The following is a 20,641-nucleotide window of genomic DNA, read 5'->3' on the forward strand; positions in this document are numbered from 1 at the left end:
AACAGGGATTGCATAGATTCGCAACTTAATTTGCATGCATAATTTGTCTCGCTCTTACACTGTGTATTTTTTGATGTACCATTCCTTTAAATTTCTTTAGTACGAGTCCTACATTTCCATCGTCAGTAGTTCTACCATCCAATGTCGCGATTGGCTTGTCTCTCGATTAAATTACAGGATTAATATCAGGTTCAAGCTTCTTCTCGTGTAAACATTCTATCGAACAGTGGATTTTTGACTTGCAGTAAAATTCCAAGTCATAATTATTTCAATATTATTATTTTTGTTAAACCAACATTCGATTTACCTTTCTTTTATCTCCTAGTCTTTCTAAAAACCAAATTACACGATCCTCCTCTAGAACATAGAACTCCATCAAACCTCTAAAAGCGAGAAATACATAGAACGAATAAATTGCCCGGCTTTAATCCATTAATACCAGATGAATTAACTTTCTGTCTGAATAATTCAACACAAACGACGTGAAACGCGTAGAGACCTCAAAGATTCCTTGTTCTATAGACAATAATATTCCAAATCGTGACAGCCAGTCAATTTCGAAGAGCAACTTTTTCCTCCCGCAACTACCATTTTTTCCCCTCTCCGTTTCTTTCTATTCACTCTCATTCTATTCACGTTACTTGTCGACATACAAAGAGCATCCAGAGCTACGTATAAAAAGGCTGAGAACGAAACAATCGAGCGTATCGAATCGCATTTTAGCGACGCGTGAATCGCCGACTACCGAGGCTGATCGTTGCTCGTTCTGACGACCATGTCCTCTTTTCTGCTTTTCAGGTAAAATAAAATACTCCGAGAGGGTGTACGACGCTTGCATGGATGCGTTTGACTGTCTACCACTAGCGGCCCTCATGAACCAACAGTTCCTCTGCGTGCACGGTGGGCTCTCGCCGGAAATTCACAATCTAGAAGACATACGCAAAGTGAGTAGAACGTTCATTGAGATATCCCTATTGATGGAACGACGTACAGAGTCTCTTTCATTCACATATTGTATATTAAGAGCGAACGAAGCGTTGATTTCATGATAGAAATAATAACGTAGAGATTTAGCGTAATTAGATTCATCGACGCGAAGATTTGGCGCGTTGGATTCGACGAGGTTCCTAGAATTATTTGGATTATTTGAAAGAATTTGTTGATACTGCGCATTCTTTATTCCCGTTTTATTTTTTATTTATTATCCTACTGTTGCGTTGCACAATCTTCCTTTTCACAAACAAATAGAATTCCGATTGTAGATGAGTAAATTTTCATTCCGATTTTCATTACATTCTCGTTTTATTAAATTTGAAAAGAATTTTGCTGATTTGTATCGATTTCTCGAATCATCGATGAGATATGCGAGATAGAAAAAAGGTCTTGAAAGAAATTTGTATAATGTCGAAACCGGGCTATGTTTCTTATACTTTTCGTTACTACTTAAATTGTCAGGAAAATTTCGGAAAATTCGAAAGCAAGGAGCTGATTAGAAATTAACAAAACACTTTTTATATTATTACAGTAAGCTATTGGTTACTATATTTTATTACTATTATTAGCGTTGTTATTATTATAAAATATTCTTTTTAATAGTTTCTTCCTCCAGCATTCAAGTCTTTTATGTTCGTCTTTAACTTCTTGAGGTTTATCTTTGAGGAGCTAAATTCGTAGATAATTCAAAATACATTCGAAGCTTCTCCAAGTTTCCTATTTTTTAACGGTTGTCGACGGATTCGTTGGTCGGTTTTCCAGCCGCGAAATTTTTCACTGTCGAGAGCAGGATTCAATCGATGGGCGAATTTTCGTAAACGACCAAGTCGCCTGTCAAGCGAACGACACGAGTGTTATTGGAGCCTGGCCTGTGTAGAGTATCGGAGTACCGGAAACAGAGCAGGCAACCGATGTGCTGCCACCTGCTCTATCGATCGTTCACCTAAGCAGTGTCCACCTTGACGCAGCGAGTACGCATCAATGCTACACGTTCATGCGTCTCTTGCTTGCCAATTTGTCATAGAAAATACTCTTCTCTTCTTTTCTCCTAACTTGCTATTATCTATGTAATCTACAGAACATTTTTCAACTGTTGAATAATCTTCTACTGTTTGTTGACGCAATTCAAACGTCTTTATCAAATACCTGGAATTGCAGCTTTTGTATGAAGTCTAAAATTATGGAAATTCTAGATTTAGTTGTTTGAAATTCAAAATTGCAAAAGCTTTGGGGCTCCGATTCGTTAGGCTTGTAGAGATCGAAAGGAGAGATCGAAGATTTTTTACGAGAAATTTAGAGCTACAGGAATCGTAGGTGACTCATTTAGGGCTATGAGAAACCCGAATTTTTTTAGAAATCCAAGATTGCAAAAATTTTAGCGTTTCAGTTTGATAGCCTCCTAGAAATTCAATAGTGTGAAAAGAAATCTATGATTTTTATGAGAAATCGACAGCTATGGAAATTGTAGCTTTTTAAACATGTAGCTTTTTGTACATTTAGGATTAGGAAGATTTTGGATTAACTTTTATTAGAAATCCAAGATTACAGAAATTTTATTGCTTCGTCTTGTTAGGCTCATAGATATGCAAAGGTTTTTAACGAGATCTAAGATGAACGCACGATATTCATAAAGTTTGCTATGATACAAGTGATCAAAGTATTATACTTTCATGAGTCATAGTACGTCCATCTACCGATCAAACGTTCAAATCGATAGTTGACACTACTAGTTATTAAAAAGATGATTGGTTTAATACGTATCCCTGGACCAGCAGTGGATCTCGATCGCTTATATAAATCGCGAAGCTAATTAATACCGACAACGCGATATTTTACGAGTCCGTTACAAATGAATATTAATGCCGGATCTAACTATAACATATTAATATTCTATTAACGTCGATGCTTCCTGACGCGTTTAATCGTTACAGGATATTACGCACTCGAGTGTAGAAAACAGAATAATTCGCTTTGGAATTTGCCCAGCAACGATTAATCTTGCATGCAATTTTATGTTTCTGCATATTATTGTGTAGAATTCCTCTGTACATTACGCAAAGTAACGTTCCCGTGAACGTTTACGCGAACGTTTACGCGAACATAACGGCCGAGAATTTGCCTGACGAGCGACGTCGATATTTTCCATGAATAAAAATAAAATAAAGATGGAAATATAAACGTATATATAAAGTGTTAAAAATTCCACGTTAAAATGCCATGACACGAATGAACGTGAAATACGAATGCCACGTTTATAGGAATTGCTTTTAATATAATGTAAAGTAAAAATTTCCTGAAAGAAAGTATAAAATGTAATTTTCCATTTATTGTTAAAAGCTTACTATTTTTAATTATTATATTTTCATTGGTAAAGACTGACGCGATATTTTAAAATACAATATCATGCGTTAAATACGGATCATAGACTGTCAACAGTATACATTATCATGTTATTGTTATAATTTAGTCGAGAATTTTAGTTAGATTTTTCCAAAAATAGAGCATCCGCGATTGTAAAGCACTCGAACGAACAAAAATGTACACGGTCAAAATAAATATCTATATCACATTAACGTTTATCACGCGACGATATAATGTCGATATAAATTTTTCTCAATTTACCAAATAATTGAAAAATAATTACTGTTCGACCAGTAATACGACCATAGCCGTATAAATGGCATGAGTTTGTGCGTGTGTGAAATTATCAAGACTATTATACTTGTCCGTAACAATAGCAAAGATACAAACGTTTGCAGCTAAAGTTAATATAATATTAAATAACAATTTACTACGTTCGAGAATAAATTGTCATCAACGTCAATCTTTTTGCATTGACAAAATCCGTCATTTTAAAATACACCGTTAATCTTTCAATAAAGCTTTATGCTTATGCCCATGTTCGTACAGAATTTTCACCTCGTTTTCGCTCGTGAAACGTATCAACGAAACGCTTTCATTCTGTTTCGTAATGTAGAAAATTGTTGAAAAATGATATTCAAACATTCGATAGAAAAATAAGAATAAAACGTCGCGTTGACGATGTGTTTGAAAGTTTTCGAAAGAATCGTACAAGTGTCGCGGTATCCTGTTTCCTCGTTACACGAAAGGTTCCGGGGATTTTTATTTCCGCGACACTCGTAAAGATACACTCGTCCTGGAATGAGATTCCTCGGGAAACGGCAGCGAAATCCTGTTTGTACTTCCGCGACGCGACTTTTCCCGACGCTCGGTTCAACTGGGTGGAAAGACCTATGCGAGTTGTTCTACCGATTGGATCCCAGTAAATCCAGCATCGAGTTTTCATCTTCTCCTTATCCAATAGCAGCTGGTATAGCGTTTGAAATTTTCGAGCGGCAATCGATACTTGCTCAACAGGAAGTTTTAACGATGGAAATGATGAATTGAAGACACGTGAAAATAGTTGGAGCTCTCTCGCTGTTCGGTCGTGTCCTTGTTTGTAATTTGCAATTGGGAAAATAAGATTTTTCGAATCGGTTTATAAAATAAGTTTTGATCGCAGAAATAACAAAAAAGAACGAGTTTCTCTTCATAATGGAAAAAATAACGTGCTGACATAATATTACGTATTATAATACGTGAAATTTCGAGTAGAAATACATTGAAAGTAGATTATAATTTTTTAAACGGCACATGTAATCTAAAAGTTACTTTCGGAAGGATTAAACTTCTTGAACTTCTTGATTTTCTTATTATTCGATTTCGTTTAGTACAAAGAAAAGAATACGAGTATGACAAGCGTAAAATTCATAAAAATTGTTAGAAATATTTTATTCCTTATCGAAGTGCAGATAGTATTTTCTGAGCATGGCAGTAATTTTAATTTTGCAAGTTTAAGATTCGTGAAGATAAATGAGAGAAAGTTGTTTGTCGTTCGATCCTAGTTGATGCAGTTTTCGTGAAAGACGGAGGAATGTTGGGTGATGTCGATTTACGTGGATTTATGTGGCGGAATGTTGATAGAGTTCAATGACACGAGAGGATTTCGTGGTACGCGAATACCTAGTTGCTCGCTATTCAATCGCTGTTCTATTCACCGCACCGATCTATTCGCTGCAACATGCTTAAGACCAACTAACTTAATCGGAGTGGCTCTTGGTAACCGCGGAAAATTGTTCTGTCTGCTTGTTGTCGCGTGAACTGTGTCAAACATATCGAAGACGATGCACAGAATTTCGCTAACTCGAGAACACAAATGTTGTTCGATATTCATTTGACAGGAAAACGTTTACACAACGTACGTCTCTCTTCTGAATGAAGTTCCAACGAAACAAACTATAGATAATTACAGATAATTTGCATATTGGAGAAACGACCTTGAGTACCATCTAATTTCATCTAACCTGTATCTCGTCATGAATATTCCATACGTTAACTCGACCAAATTATAGATCCTCAAAGAAACTACCTGAGAACATTTCAACCACCAAAGGAAACTAATCTTTCAGTTGAAAGATTAATTGTGGAACAAGAAATAGGATTTTGTCATATTGATACCATCGTCTGTTCTTCTCGAGATCTATGTAAGGTAACACCGAGAGAATTAAACGAGCAAAGTTTCAGCCGAATATTCAAAACTCTAGAAGACCTGAAATTATTTCCACGGTGGAGGAACGATCTTGAACAACTGGTAATTTCACGCATCTTACATCTCGTCGTGAATATTCATTTAATACAATCACAAACTACGAAACATCCTAGAAGGAATTACCTGAGAACACTTTAACCTACAAAGGAAACGAATCTTCCAGTTGAAAGATCAATTCTGAAACAAGAAATAGAATTTTCTAACGTTAATACCACCGTCTGTTCTTCTCAAAATCTATGTAAGGTAACACCGAGAGAATTCAACGAGTAAAATTCCAGCCAAATATCCAAAACTTTAGAAGACCTGAAACAATTTCCATAGTGGAGGAACGACCTTCAGCAACCCCTAATTTCACCCGTCTTACATCTCGTTGCGAATATTCATTTAACGCAATCAAACTATGAAGCATCCTCAAAGGAACTACCTAAGAACGTCTGAACCGCCAAAGGAAACGAATCTTCGAGCCGGAAGAACCGTTCTGAAACGGACAAAGCTGCCAGCCGTCTTTGAATAGTAATTTCGAGACAGACGAAGAACGAAGGCAATTAACTCGATTCTTTGTGTTGCGGTCCAGCGAGAAATGCGACGAGAGACGATCGACGCGATTGTCCCGCGGGAGCTTTTAATATTTATTCACGAGGTTTCATCAGCGCGCATCATAAAGCCACGGATAAGAAATTCCAGCCGTGTTTCGCGATATCCTTCGCCGCGGTATACTTCGCCAAAAGCCAGCAAGTATTCCGTGATCCGCTTTCGCGATTCGACATCGAACCATGGTGATCCAATGTTTTATTTTCGAACGATTTTACAGGCACCAGGAACCGACACGCTTGATATGGAAATCGACAGTCCCAGTAGGATGATATCGTCGATCCTTTGAGACGCGAAAGCCCGTAAAACCGTTCCCATACGCTTCGTTCATCCTCTTTGAATTTTCTCCTGCTCGATCGTTCCCGGTGCTTGTGTTGATTCGTTGCGAAAATTGCTTTTGATCGCCGGAATCATAGCCTCTATCATCCAAATTGACGGAATTTATCACAAATTTCTAACATTTCTTATCGATATCTTTGGCAATCTTTCTTGCGGTTTTCGATTTTATCTTCTATCGAGGGCACGCTCGGCTTCAGAAAAATTTCAGAAGAAAAAGAGAGCTTGGGCTTATTTATAGCAACGTTCTCTAAACACGCTTAACCCTGCTATAAACTTTTATGTCTCGATCTTGCCCTTATTTTAGAAAACAAAAAGAATTTGAAGGAGACGTTTGAGGCAAAATTGAAATGCCAACAAGAAGACCTCTTCCATATTTTGTCTAAACTTGGAGATATTTTTTAACGATAGAAAAATATAATGGTATCGAAAATAACCGGAAGAACGTAACACGATTAACTTCCTTCTTCGACCATTCTCTATGCTTGTACTGGCTGCTCGTTGCAAAAATTGCTTTCGATCGCTGGTCTGAAAAGCTCGATCAGGCTCGTGACGCATCGACAGGGCCCTCGAATCCGCGGAACAACGCCTGGTGCATTTTATCAGCCGCAACGCTGCAGTTTGTGCTTTAAATAGCGGCAGGACCCGCGTGCTATCGGTTGCTGCTATTAACTTAATCGCCATTGCGGCCTGGCGTGTACCTATGCGTGCCGCGTAACACGCTCTTAGGAAATTCGCCGTAATAACGCTGCACGTATAGAGGCACGTCGAACACCGGTTCGCGGCTCTGGCTTGGAAAAGCAGAAGAAAAATCGAGAATAAAGACCACGAAATAGAAGGAGGAAGAAAAGTCTTGGGCTGGTCGGTTGGAAGTTTCCGACGTTATTCTCCGGTCACGTACAGTGTGGCGAGAGAGAAATAAAAAGGGCACATCCGTTTCCGTCCGTGCATTCGGCGCACGGCAACCACTTTTATAAGCGTCGTTAAAACTTGTCCCACGGGAGGAAGTTCCCTCTTTTCGCGAAACCTGAGACACTTCTCTGAGCAAAGAAGCTTGCGAGTTCAACTAAAGATGCTGAACTTCAATCTTTTTATTTGCTGGAATTTTCTAACTGTATTGTATTTAAGACTAATTATTATACACGTGTACGTATAATAAGCAATTTTAATGACACGGTCGTAAGACACGGTAGGTAAAATACCAGGCACACGATATGGTCTGTAAAATGACCTCTGCATAATACATTCCTTTTTACTCGGGAAACATCTCACAGTCCCATATATATTAATATTTATTAATTTCGGCCACTGCGGCTTCGAAAAGGACATGGCGTTACAATTTCGAAACATTTGTCCATCCAAACCTTCGCATACGTACGTATGAATTATAGATCAATATCCTACCTCTACTTCACGACACCTATGAATTATAAATATACATATACGTTATTTATTGCTAGCTTTGGCGTGGTTTTGCATTTTTGTTTCCCTTTTTCTCTAAGGAACGAATCCGGTTAGCAGCCCCTTCGTAATATTTTCTTTCCCTAATTCCTTTCATATTGCCTCTCAAGCTGTTCATTTTTTCGCACTCTGTTACACAGTGCTTCAGATTTTCTTCCCTATTATCGCATAATTTGCATTTTTTTATCCCCCTCTAACCAAAATCTACTCGATTTCTCCAAATTGCCACATCTTACCCTTACGATTCTTTTTTGGCTGTTGCTTTTACCACGATTGTCTAGATGTTCTGTCGTTGCTTCGTATTTCATTTGTTTATAATTTTTGTTATATCTACTGTTATATATTCTCTTGTGTTACATTTGCCCTTGATATTGCCAGTCTGTAGTTACCATTTTTGTAAACGTGCCCTTTTTATTGTTCCTCGTATTATCTACATCTTTCTGACCGTGTCATTTCCTTCGGCTCTTTCTTTCGAGCTTTTTGTTTTCAGCCTTTCGCTCATTACCTCCTTTATACGTTCTTTTAGCTCATTCTTACCTTCTAATCTTGACCCCTTTTCTTTATATTTAAGATCTCTCGGTATAGTTAATTATTGGTAAGTTCTAAGGAATTCAGTGGAAAGTTAGTTATTAATTGTAGAACTGTAGCGTTTCACACGGACATATTCAGTTGCTCTCTTGGTTTATTATATTTTAAGAAGGTAGGTTTAATCATTGGTGAATTTTTAAAAATTGATGCAAATTAATGCGGATGGATGTTCTGTGTTTTCATGCTAATTGATTAAAATGATTTAAATCTGCGATCACGCGACTTTCGTTTCATATGAAACCTAATCTCCTTACAATTCCTCCTTTCAAAATTTCTAGTATACTCATAATAAACTAAATAAACGTCCGATGAAGTATACCGCCCTTAAATTGCTCAAAAAATCGACACAGAAACCATCACGACACGCGCGTCATAGCTACGATATTGCACGCCTAAAATCAATTCCTCGTTCAAGGCCATTGCAGCCGGTCTCCCCACCACACGTTTCTCACTCTATCCCCCACCATTTCCTCCATATCTTCCATACTCTGCTGCATCTTATCGCTGCTTTGGTACACAAAGAACCTGCAATAATATGGCCTTGAACCGTCAGTCGGTTTCGAAATACGAAACGTTTCCATCGCGAAACATCGACGAAATTGATTGAAACGTACGACGAGATACGATAATTAGCGATATCGAAAGCCATTGCTTTACTGAGACGCGGTTGACACTATTTCATCGATAAGGTTCTCATTCTTTCGACGACTGTGTGCAGCTTCCGGTTAACAGGCAGCCTGCTCGTTGCACCGTGAACAATCCGATGTACGGTGTTGTTGCTAACACACAGAAACACGGAGAATCGTGGAAGCACGAAGGAGTACAGCAAACATCAACGCTATTCGACGTAATTAACATGCTATTACAGTTGCGCGTTGTGTATCGCAAACTTCCTCCTGCGGCGAATCGTATCGAATTTTCGCTCGCTACAGTAGCGAACTTAACTTTGTTAGACACTCCTTGATTGATAATGTTTTGAGTGTTATACTATTTTGAAGAGAATTTAGGGAAAATCGGGTATGTCAGAGAATGGATTGGAGATAATAGGGAAGCGATTCTTTTAAGGCAATTACTTTTGTAGAGTTTTGAAAATTTGTATTTTTATAGAGATCCTTCGATTTTCGGAGGAACAGTATGTTACGTGGATTTAAATTAGATGTCGCGATCAAAATTTTGAAGAGAATTTAGGGAAAATCAGAAATACCAGAGAATGGATTGGAGATAATAGGGAAGCGATTCTTTTAAGGCAATTACTTTTGTAGAGTTTTGAAAATTTGTATTTTTATAGAGATCTTTCGATGTTTGGAGGAACAGTATGTTACGTGGATTCAAATTAGATGTCGCGATCAAAATTTTGAGAAGAATTTAGGGAAAATCGGAAATATCAGAGAATGGATTGGAGATAATAGGGAAGCGATTCTTTTAAGGCAATTACTTTTGTAGAGTTTTGAAAATTTGTATTTTTATAGAGATCTTTCGATTTTTGGAGGAACAGTATGTTACATGGATTCAAATTAGATGTAGCGATTAAAATAAAAAAAATAGAAGAAACCAAATTGGTGGAACAGATACTCGTGTAAATGCTTGTTGCTCGTCTACCCTTAAATATCACAATTAAAATAAAATTTAAAAGGAGAAGGAGAAGCTAAATTAGTAGAAGAGGTATGAAATAGATGTAAGAGGCAATCGTTCATCCCTTTGTCCACGCTAGAAGAACTAAACTTGAAGGCTGTTATCGGGCCAGTTTTCGAAGATCGTCGGTCATGTAAATGCGGAAGACGAGGAGCAACGTGTAGCCGAGTACCAACATTTGGTATTCATATCGCTTGCTCGCGGTTGCAAAACCCACCTTTTACATAGAAGCACGCGGAATAATACATAACAGAGGCGGATGGTATCGACGTTGGAGAGGAGTTAGAAGGGGTCTGATAAATATTGCATAGTCGCCGGTGTCCTTCGCCACCCTAGTCGCCTATCGCTCGAATTTCGAGCATATTTTGCATAGACCTCCGACGACGAAGATGGAAACGCCTCCCTAGGCTAGGGAAATAAATGATCCTCGTTATTGCTCGATCGAGAGAAGTTAGAATCGATTTCGTGTTTGGAACTAGGGGCGAAATGCGAAAGAAAGTGGACAGTTTAAAGGGGGACGTAGACAAAGGAATTCTTTTCTTTCTTTTTTCTCGTCTTTTCTTCAGCGGGGTGGAGATTTTATGGTTTCGTGAATGGCAGATGTTAGGGGTGAAAAAGAAAGGAATTTCGTGGTTTATGAAAGATATTATGGTAAAAGTGATGTTTGAAGTGTTCGCACGTTTCGTTTAAAGCGAAGGTCCTGTAAAATTGCTCTCAAGGACGTGACACTGGAGACTGACATCTAGTATTTGCTTTTTAGTGCGTATTTGTATGTGCTTAGGGGGGTGGTTTAAATGATAGGAGAACGATGATGCGTCAGACTTCGAGAATCTAGTAAATTTGATATTGTAACCGCCAAACTCGTAAATCGATGCCTTTCAAATATTTTATTTGTGCGATTATTAAAATTATACCGGTGCTGTTGGAGGAACTGGCCCAGAATAGAACGATTCAAGTCCTTCCTGCGGCATTAAATATCGAAGAGGAATAACCGATAGCCATCGATGCAAATTATTATGGATACTCGACGAATATTTTCAATCGGTCGAACTTTATCTCGTTTCAGCTCTTTTATTCTTTCTTTCTTTCTTTCGCTCACCATTTGCTTTGTTCCACACGATTGTTGCAGCTGAAAGAGAAGAGTACGATGAACGAAGAGATGCAGTTGAAAGAAGAGGGTTAACTACCCCTGTTTCTCCCACGAGAAATACCTCGTAATCTAGCGGAACAGATGCAAACCTTCTCTTCCAGTTCTCCTTCTTTCTCACCCCATCCCAGTTGTATGTATCATGCGGTGCAAAAGTCTTAATGCATCAAACGAAGATACTTTTCTAGTTGTATTTGTCGGAAATGTTCTACTTAATTTTATCTAAGTAACTTTATTTAATTATTTATCGCGACCAATTCTATTTCACAATTGTTGTACATATAGTGAATGAACGCAAGTATTTTTTGAAGATGGTAATAGTAGCCATTTGTTAATTTTTAAAAATCTGATATACAAATCTTAAGAAACTTGGAGATCAACATTCCTTCGCTTTGTGAAACCAATAGGATAGGAATGGTGTAAGATTTTTGCAAAATACTGTATTATTTTGTACAAGTTGGTACTTGTCTCCGGCTGATGGAAGTGTTTTTCCGTTTCCCCTTTATTTTTTCTCTCGTTTTTATTCCCTTTGAGTCGTTTTCTGTACACCGCTCTTCTTCAGATCCTCTCTCATCTTTTTTCCTTCGTTTCATTCGCGATGAAAAAAAGTGGAAATTGCAAGCAATCATGGTGCACGCGCAAGGGATTACCTTCGTTTATTACAAAATTACCTTCCTTTTTCTATCTTCTATCTGTCGACAATCCCACCGAACGCGTGCATGTCCTTTCGCGATTTTTTCGTTTCAAAATCTCAGCTATCGACTAAACAGTTTAATAATAATTTGCTAATTACACAATTTTAACAATTTGTAAATCCTTTGCTCCATCTTCCTTGGTATAACATTATAACGACTAATTTTCCAGAAAATCCTGATATATCACAGCACATCTGTCGAGTGACTCTAGTCACAAAACTATCGAAATTTTCCAACGATACCCAGAAGCAACAATTTGAAATTTTACATTTTGCGATTTTGCCTCGCAGCTTTCGTATAAGTTGATCACAGTAGTGGCACGCTATAATATCTCTAGCTGAGCAAAATGAACGTAATAAAAAATGCCGAAATTGTTCCATTGCCACCAAAATCACCTGAAACGCATATGTATGTATTCGGTACACGTGTATAACGACCGCTGATTGCTTCTGACGGCTGTCACTACGAAAATTTACAACAGAAGATACGCGATTGTTGGCTTGGTTGCCAGGTAAAAGTAGAATTGCGGATGTCGTACGCGTGGTTGTAGTTCGAGGATGAGAAAACGCGATACGGGAACGCTGCCCAATGGCAAATGTTTTGGCCACTGATTCGCCCGTTGTGTCGCCGCCTCTTTTTCGTCGTATTTCGTTCGGCTAACCGAGAAATTCCACCGCAACACACGATTATACATATTTACCAATTGTGTGTACCAATTGGCAGTCATCCGGATAGATCCTTCTTAATCATCCTTCTTAGCGTGACTTGGACGTTGTCACGTGCAATATGCTTGCGGTGGACTAGCGCGATTATGTTGAGTATAGTCCGTATAGTCGTAGCTGAAGGGAGAAATTTAATAAAACTGTAAAGATCGATCGAACGTCGAAGTTTTTGATGTTGGTGCGAACTGACAGAAAGTTGAGAAGAATTATGAAATACCGCTTGTAACTTCCTTTTTTTTAGTAGCGCCCTTGTATATTTTTATTCTTCTTTCTTCTTAGTAGACATCTATACGGCGTTCTCTTATTTCAAATTTGTATTTTGCTTTCTTACATCTTTTCTCTTTCTATCACTTACTTGTTATTCTTCCAATTCTATTTTTTAGCGCTTATTTCAGCTATCTTTCTTCTTAGTGCAATACATGTAGCGACACATGTTGCTCTTCTTTTTACTACCAGCAATTACTTATTGCTGGTATATTTTTTTTATTACTTTCAACCTTTTTTTTCGTTCTCTCTTTGTGTTCTTATACTACGTCCTTTATTGCCACAATTTCTATTTTAATTTTTTTACATATTATTTTTTGTCTCGTTTCCTGTTTTAATTAATGCAACTCCTTTTTTAACATTTTCCCCTATTTTAATTACTGCAACAACTTTTTTGATATTTTCCCCCGTTTTTTCAACGTTTATAATTCTCTTCTTCAGGCATATATTTTTATTGCTGCAAGGTTTTTTTTCGCTACGCCTTTATAGTATTTTTTTATTATTTTAAAACATACCTTTTAGTATTCTCGATAGCATAATCTATATGATCTTCTTACTACTATCGAGAAGGTCATTATTAATTATATAAATAAATCAGAATGATTAATTATTGATAAACTAGATCTTTAATTCCAAATACAGCGTGTACGCGTGTGACGCAAAACTAAGTGAAAAGGGAACGCGTCTAGTCAGACGCGGCGCGCGCTAACATGGCTGGCGCTATCTTTTTAAAATCGCTTATTATTTCATTAAAATGCACGCGGAAACACCTCTTTCTTCTTAATTAAAAAATTTTTTCATGCAAATTAGAAACTTCCCTTTATGGAATTTAATTGAATTTAACTGTAATAAAATGAAAGTAAAATAAGGTGACCAAAAAGGAACGACTTAAAAACTATGAATATTTTTATTGTTGAAATTTGTTACATTTCTACCGCCAGATTATGCAAATGTAATTATAAACTACCGGAGTTCTACAAGTGTTAAATTCTTTCCACATTAATAATTTCAGCAATTTCCCATTAATAATTTAATAATCCACCTTGATTCTATTTTCCAGAGTAATAACGCTTAAATTTACATAATACATTATTTCTAACACAATGACCATAATTTTTTATTTACCGACAAGCAAAATTTCTCTTGCAACTGTTTCAGATTTTAAATCTCCCTAGTCTAATAAATCCCGATAATCCCGTACCCGCCAGCGCACTCTCCCTCTTTTAAAGGAACAACGCAGCAATTTCAGATTTGAAATTTCCCTGCCCTAATAATAATCTCAATAATCCACCCCATCCTCCGTCGCATTTTCTTTTCCCTAGGAAACAGTACAGTAATTCAGGTGGCCGATTTTTAATTTCCCAATCTCAATGAATTTCAATAATCTACCATCCTCCGTCGAAATTTCCTTTCCCAAAGGGACAATTGCAACAATTTACACCGGCAATACCAATGGAATGCAATCAACTTCGTCGTCCAATTCGATCGTTTCGAAGTTAAAGCGGATTTAGTGGCGAAAACGACGAAGCTACTTTGGCAAGGGTAATAACGCCGGTAATATTACGTTTGCTATTATTAGGTGCGAACTGCTCGTTACACTGTAAACTGCATTCTCGTTTCCTTCATGTACGTGTGTATGTATACATATACATATATTGTGTATATATATACATACATACTTGTAGCCATGTGCGTGAGGCACACGCAGCCAGCCACTGTGCACTGGGAACTAATGCCATTGAACATAATTAGCATTACCCATTATGATCAAAACTTGTAGTCCACGACTGAGGTCTCCGCTGCACGATAAACAGTGAGACAACGTCGATACGTCAACGTTAAGTCAGCTCTCGTAGTTGGGTAATTACGACCGGATAATTATTGGAAACGTTTCGACGTCGAGAGCCTCTGTAAACCACTTCCCTTTCCAATGGTCGACGCGCGATTTCTGTTCGTCCTATCTCTTCTTTTCGTTTCTATTTGCTGTCAGGTTTATGTTAGTTTACAAGTAATCGCAAGATATATACTGAATTTTGAGGGTTTTTTTTTCATTTTCTTTAGATGCTTTGCATTTTATGGCTGAGAATTAATCGACGAAGAATTTGTTCATTAATTTTCATCTACCTTTCTTGTTCTGATTTCACGATGGAAACTTCGCGATGAAAGTTGTTGGTAAATTTATTTTATCCTGTAATTAGCCAAAGGAACGCCAAATCGTCGACCGAAATTAAATTCTTTGAATTCATTTTCAGATACTCGTATCTTTAGATACTCCGTAGTTTGAGATTGAAAGGTGATTTATGGAGATTTTGCAGATTAATTTTCATCTACTTTTCTTGTTTCTTATTTCCCGATGGAGAATCTACAACGGAAGTTGATGTTAAATTTATTGTATCTTCTAATTAATCAAAGGAACGTCAAATCTTGAAGCAAAATTTCATTTTAATTAATCATCAAATATTTGAATCTTTAAATGCTTTGTGTTTTAAGCTTGGAAATTGATTTACGGGGATTTTCCACATTAATTTTGATCTACTTTTCTTGTTCGTATTTCATGATGAAAACTTCGCGATCAAAGCTGCTGCTAAATTTATTTTATCTTATAATTAATCAAAGGAACTTCAGATCTTCGACCAAAATTCAATTATTTTAATTAATTTTCAGATACTTGAATATTTAGATGCTTTGTAGTTAGAGGCTGTGGAAATTGATTGACGGCCATTTTCTGCATCAATTTCTATTTACTCTTCTTGTTCTTATTTCGCGATGGAAACTTTGCAACGCTAATTCTTGTTAAATTTGTTTCGTCTCATAAACATCCAATTAGTCGAGCAACCATCGACTCTTGCACCAAAATTAACTTCTTTCCATTAATTTCCAAATATTTGAATCTCAATATTTTCCAAGCTATCTCTTCCCTTTTTTCCTTTCGTTATATTTACGCTCGATAGAACACACAAGAGAGTGAAACACGAATATAATAAAAAGTTGAAGAGGGAAACATGGGAAAAATAGGGCGTTAGCTGTCCGATCCACTGATATCGTTGAAATATTTAAAATTTTTCTTCCCTTCCTGTGAGATGTGTCTTTGCGTGGTTCTTTCGGTAACCGTTCGAACGAGAGGCAGGGTAAAAGTTACCGGGTTGGAATTTCTCTGATTTTTCTTTGATTCCAACGAGCGGTTCGACACAAGCCCGGAATAAATCTAGGCCAGAGTTCGTGAATGCTTTATGACGCGGAAACACCACTCCAGAAGCGAATCTGCTCTCCTTCTAGCTCTCTGCCTGTGTGTGTTTTTATACGTGTGTGTGTGTGTCTCCTTCGAGTAAATAAGTGGCTCGTCTACCTAGTTTCTCCATCGAGAGAGCGTAAACCACTCTCCTTCCTCCTCCTCCTCCTCCTCCTCTTCTTCATTTTTCTCTTTCACGGGGTATTTTAAACGAATCCTCGATCGCGAGTAAATTAAATAACGCGCAATTAAGTGACACGCGAACCTCATAGTCGAGTTCCTTGTCATCGGAACTCGATTCAGTGGTTTTCATATCGATTTCCAGAGAGAAATGGTTACTGTGTTTATTCGAGTTGACTGCGGATGTTGGCGCGTTCGTAAGAAATTCTCAATATTTATCGTTTAATCAGGAAAATTAATATTGTCGCCATTGGTGGATAAATAAACTAAATAATTAATAAAATTATTACTATTTCTTAATTAGAAAAATTGAATTTTCTATGAGAATTTGAATGTTTGGGCGTTTAACACGTATAACATGATTAGGGGTGAAAAAGAATATCGCGAGATAAAATGAAATAATATAGAGCGATATACTGTGGAGTAAATTTTATTCATTTCATGGATCGATGCAAGAGAACTGTTGCATTACATGTTTCTTTCTCGGAGCTTTCTTCCAAGTAACAAAATTATTCGTACAACTAAATCGTATTTATATATTCACATCGAATGAAAAACGTGATGTCGTTTCATAATATCATTTTATTCAAACGTTTCTTATTTTCGTCGTATTTCGTACATTTATTTCCATTAGACCACGTATAAAATGAATATTATTGACAAGCAACTGTTGCATGTTATAACTCGATATTTCTGGCAAACAAATATTTCAAACACATTCCCATTAGGCTACATATAAAACGAATATTTCCGGCAAATAAATCTTGAATTATTTTTACATCTTCGCGTTGCTACATGATTCTAAGTTAGTTATATGATAAATCTGTTGGGAAATGGGATATTGGATCCGATGATTTTCTGGAGTTAATCAGAAATGGTTATGGTAGAGGTACACATGTCGATGTCAAAACACACAGCAGCGTTAATTAGAAGCTTGGAGCAACGAGTCCTCGCTACATTCGAGCGTTTAGATAATTAGACACGTGATGCGTTTACACGATGACTGCATCAGAGAAACCTGTTCCTTCGACTAATTCGATCGATGTTGATTTTGCTGTTTCAGTTGGACAGGTTCAAAGAGCCGCCGGCGTATGGGCCGATGTGCGATCTGCTCTGGTCGGATCCATTGGAGGACTTCGGCAACGAGAAGAACGCCGAACATTTCTCTCACAACAGCGTTAGGGGTTGTTCATACTTTTACAGGTAAATACACAGCTCCTTTATATGTAGATTAATTATTATATTAAAATATAATACACAATATAGCAATATGCGAGATAATACACTGCTTTCTAGTTAGAGCTTGAAAGAAATTTTAAGGTAAAATTGACGATGAACGAAAGTTTATTATTTTTCTAGAACGATATTTTTTCACGTTAGTGTAATGATGTAATTGTACAGATTATGTAATTACACAATTCTCTTTTCAAATAATCTCACCCTTATGCGTATAGTAACATATAAAATGATCTACTTTCTTTTGGCTGCAATTAACAAGAAATCTTACAAAACAAATCGATAATGAACGATTTCAACTAAATATTTTTCCAACACCATATTGTTTTCATCGCTCTTTTACTCTACTTGTTTAAGTAGAAATATACAAGTATATTAGTACGAGTATATATTTTTATATTAACAAATACCAACACATTAATAAATATAAGAAGAAATAACGAGTATATATTTTTCTATTAATATCTACTTTTCTACGTAGAATAATGGGGAAAATTTAGTTTCTTTAAAGAAGAAAATATATGTTTCCAAATGAATGATGATCCACTGAGAAATGTTTTTATACATTTTTTGCAACTTGGATCATATCATACAATTCATTGTTAGGTGTATCTTTTTCGTGAATTTTATAATAGCGAATTTTTAATTTGGCTTTTGGCCACGCGACTTTATTTCATTAATCTCTCAAAACCATAAAACGTCAGACTATGACTTTGCTAGGCGACGTTAAAAACAACCTACCTCTTTTCATCCCTTATAGAACATTCCCGTCGCTTTTCTGTCCCTGGGAAAATCTCTCACAGCCTTTCACGTTTCTCTTCCACTTTCCCTCGTCCCTTGATCCTATTCACCGAATAATTAGCCAGCCGTTTGTTCGTCGCGAACTCGAAAGCGATCGTGAAACACCAAACGAGTCGGCTTTACAGCAAATTCCGTGTCAACGGCCTCGTCTACTGACGACATTTTCATTTTTATTTTACCTTGCTTTATTTTCTACATTTTTCAAAGAAATTAGTAACCATGCCGTTGATATTTATGAATTTATGGAACGTTTAAAGCTAGGAAAATGCATAGAATACGCAATATATGAAAAATGTAGGAGGTCTGAAATATAGTATTCTATTAATTATAACTAAACTGCGAATTTTTATCCATTTAAAGGTGTAAAAATATATTAAAGAATAAAATAAAGAAATACCCGCTATGATATTTAAAAATACAAAGGAAATATAGAATATTTGCAATGTAAAGAAATGTCATTATATAAATATTTCCGCTCTAATTACGTGTAATATTTAAATTACGTACTAATTACGTTCATAAAGATATAAATTGCCGTAAAACTCCACACTGTATCAATCGTGTTTTTTTTAACTAATTGACAAAGCGATTAAATAAAATTTGAGTGGCGGTTCCTTTGACCGAGCTTGATGGAAGGTTTTACACGTATCAGGAATTCTTCCTGCCACGGCACGCGGGAAATCTACTAAGAAAATCGCCGATATAATTCTGACAGAAACAAAGGAAACTTTTGGATTACATTTTCTATCTTTTTAAATTCTTTTGTGTCCCGTTGATAAATGAATGGACAAGAACGAGTGAAAAACTCCACTGGCTATTGGAGTTTAAATATTAGCATTTTAATAAAGAAGATGAACGACGCTTTTTTTCTACTTTAAAGTAGATCAACGTTTTATAAGTAAACGTGGGCATCGAAATAGTAACGAACGATAGAAATAACGTAAGTGACGACCACACATTGTATCTTTATATTTCATGAAAAATCGATGTATCCGAGTCGAACAATTTTTCGCGAGCACTGCTTGTGATTTCTGACTCGTTTATTTCCGCTTCCGAATCTCTTATATTATCGTATTGCTACGAATCATTGTTTGCGATTTAATTAAAAGTTTGCAGAAAGTTTCTGAAAACTTTCGAAAAAATACATTTAACTTTTCCGCAGTTTTCGATTTAAAAAGTTTCATTCTTTTAATTTTTACTTTTCCTGTTAGATCGGACGACGACTTGGAATTTCAAAAGTATAACACTCGCAGATATTGCAAATGATCGGTTCATGAAAGTAGAATGTACAATAGAGTATAACATTTTTATTAAATTTTTCCATTCTGAATATCTCCATGCACGCTTGAGCAGACAACAGGACGCGACGTGACGTTTCAATCGAACGTGTCTCTTCAAATTTCGACTTAAATGAAATATCTGATGTAACCTCCTCTCATCGAATTTTCACCATGATGTTGAAAGCTACGTGTTCACCAAACTATTAAACCCTTGACGTATAATTTGTTTTGTAACTACGCCTATCCAACTTTGTAATGTGTTTGCTTCCAAAATACCTTGGCTACAAATATGAATATGAATATGAATGACCAAGATACCAGTATTAACTGCATGGTAATTAATTGTTCAAGTAACAAGATATTGTAATAAATCGCTTACTAGTTATCCTATATTTAACACAAAAGTTATTTACTTACTATATTCCTTCATTAACACTAATTTTTCAATTTTGCTTAATATACGAATTTACATAAAATTAGACAAACAAAAGAAATAACTATGAAGGTATAATTTTAAATTTAAATTTCGAAACCAGTCATTTGACCGTGTCTGGTAAGGTTAATGTTAATTATCCAATATCTAGCACGTAAATTATGATTTTCATGTAAGCATTATTTATTTAAACAATCGTTGAGCGACGCAATCTTCAGTGCGAATATTTACTCAAAAACTATTTACCTCATGGTAGATGGTAAAATTACAAGTAGCACGATGACGAATTTTCCAGTCGGCCTGGCCAAACGCGTGCCTTTCCATCGAAGCCCCAATAATTACACGACGACTGATTAGCGTTGTTTACGAACTACGATTTAACTAGGGCACGTTCGGTCTCCGCCGGCAATTAGCCTGGCTAATGAAGGGCAATTGTGTTTCGTT

At 36.5% G+C, this 20,641-nt stretch overlaps 1 protein-coding gene across 9 annotated transcripts in view; it reads left to right on the forward strand.

Moving 5' to 3' along the window:
- LOC132909776 (serine/threonine-protein phosphatase 2B catalytic subunit 2-like) overlaps nt 1–20,641 on the forward strand; it is a 234,993-nt gene that overhangs the window by 169,499 nt on the left and 44,853 nt on the right. For all 9 annotated transcript variants that reach the window (XM_060964859.1, XM_060964861.1, XM_060964866.1 and 6 more), the window contains exons 5-6: nt 799–944; nt 17,511–17,650. In XM_060964859.1, the coding sequence (XP_060820842.1) occupies nt 799–944; nt 17,511–17,650 (286 nt within the window). The remainder of the gene's footprint in view (nt 1–798; nt 945–17,510; nt 17,651–20,641) is intronic.

This window comes from Bombus pascuorum, chromosome 8 (assembly GCF_905332965.1).
Source record: "Bombus pascuorum chromosome 8, iyBomPasc1.1, whole genome shotgun sequence".
NCBI classification, from domain to species: domain Eukaryota; kingdom Metazoa; phylum Arthropoda; class Insecta; order Hymenoptera; family Apidae; genus Bombus; species Bombus pascuorum.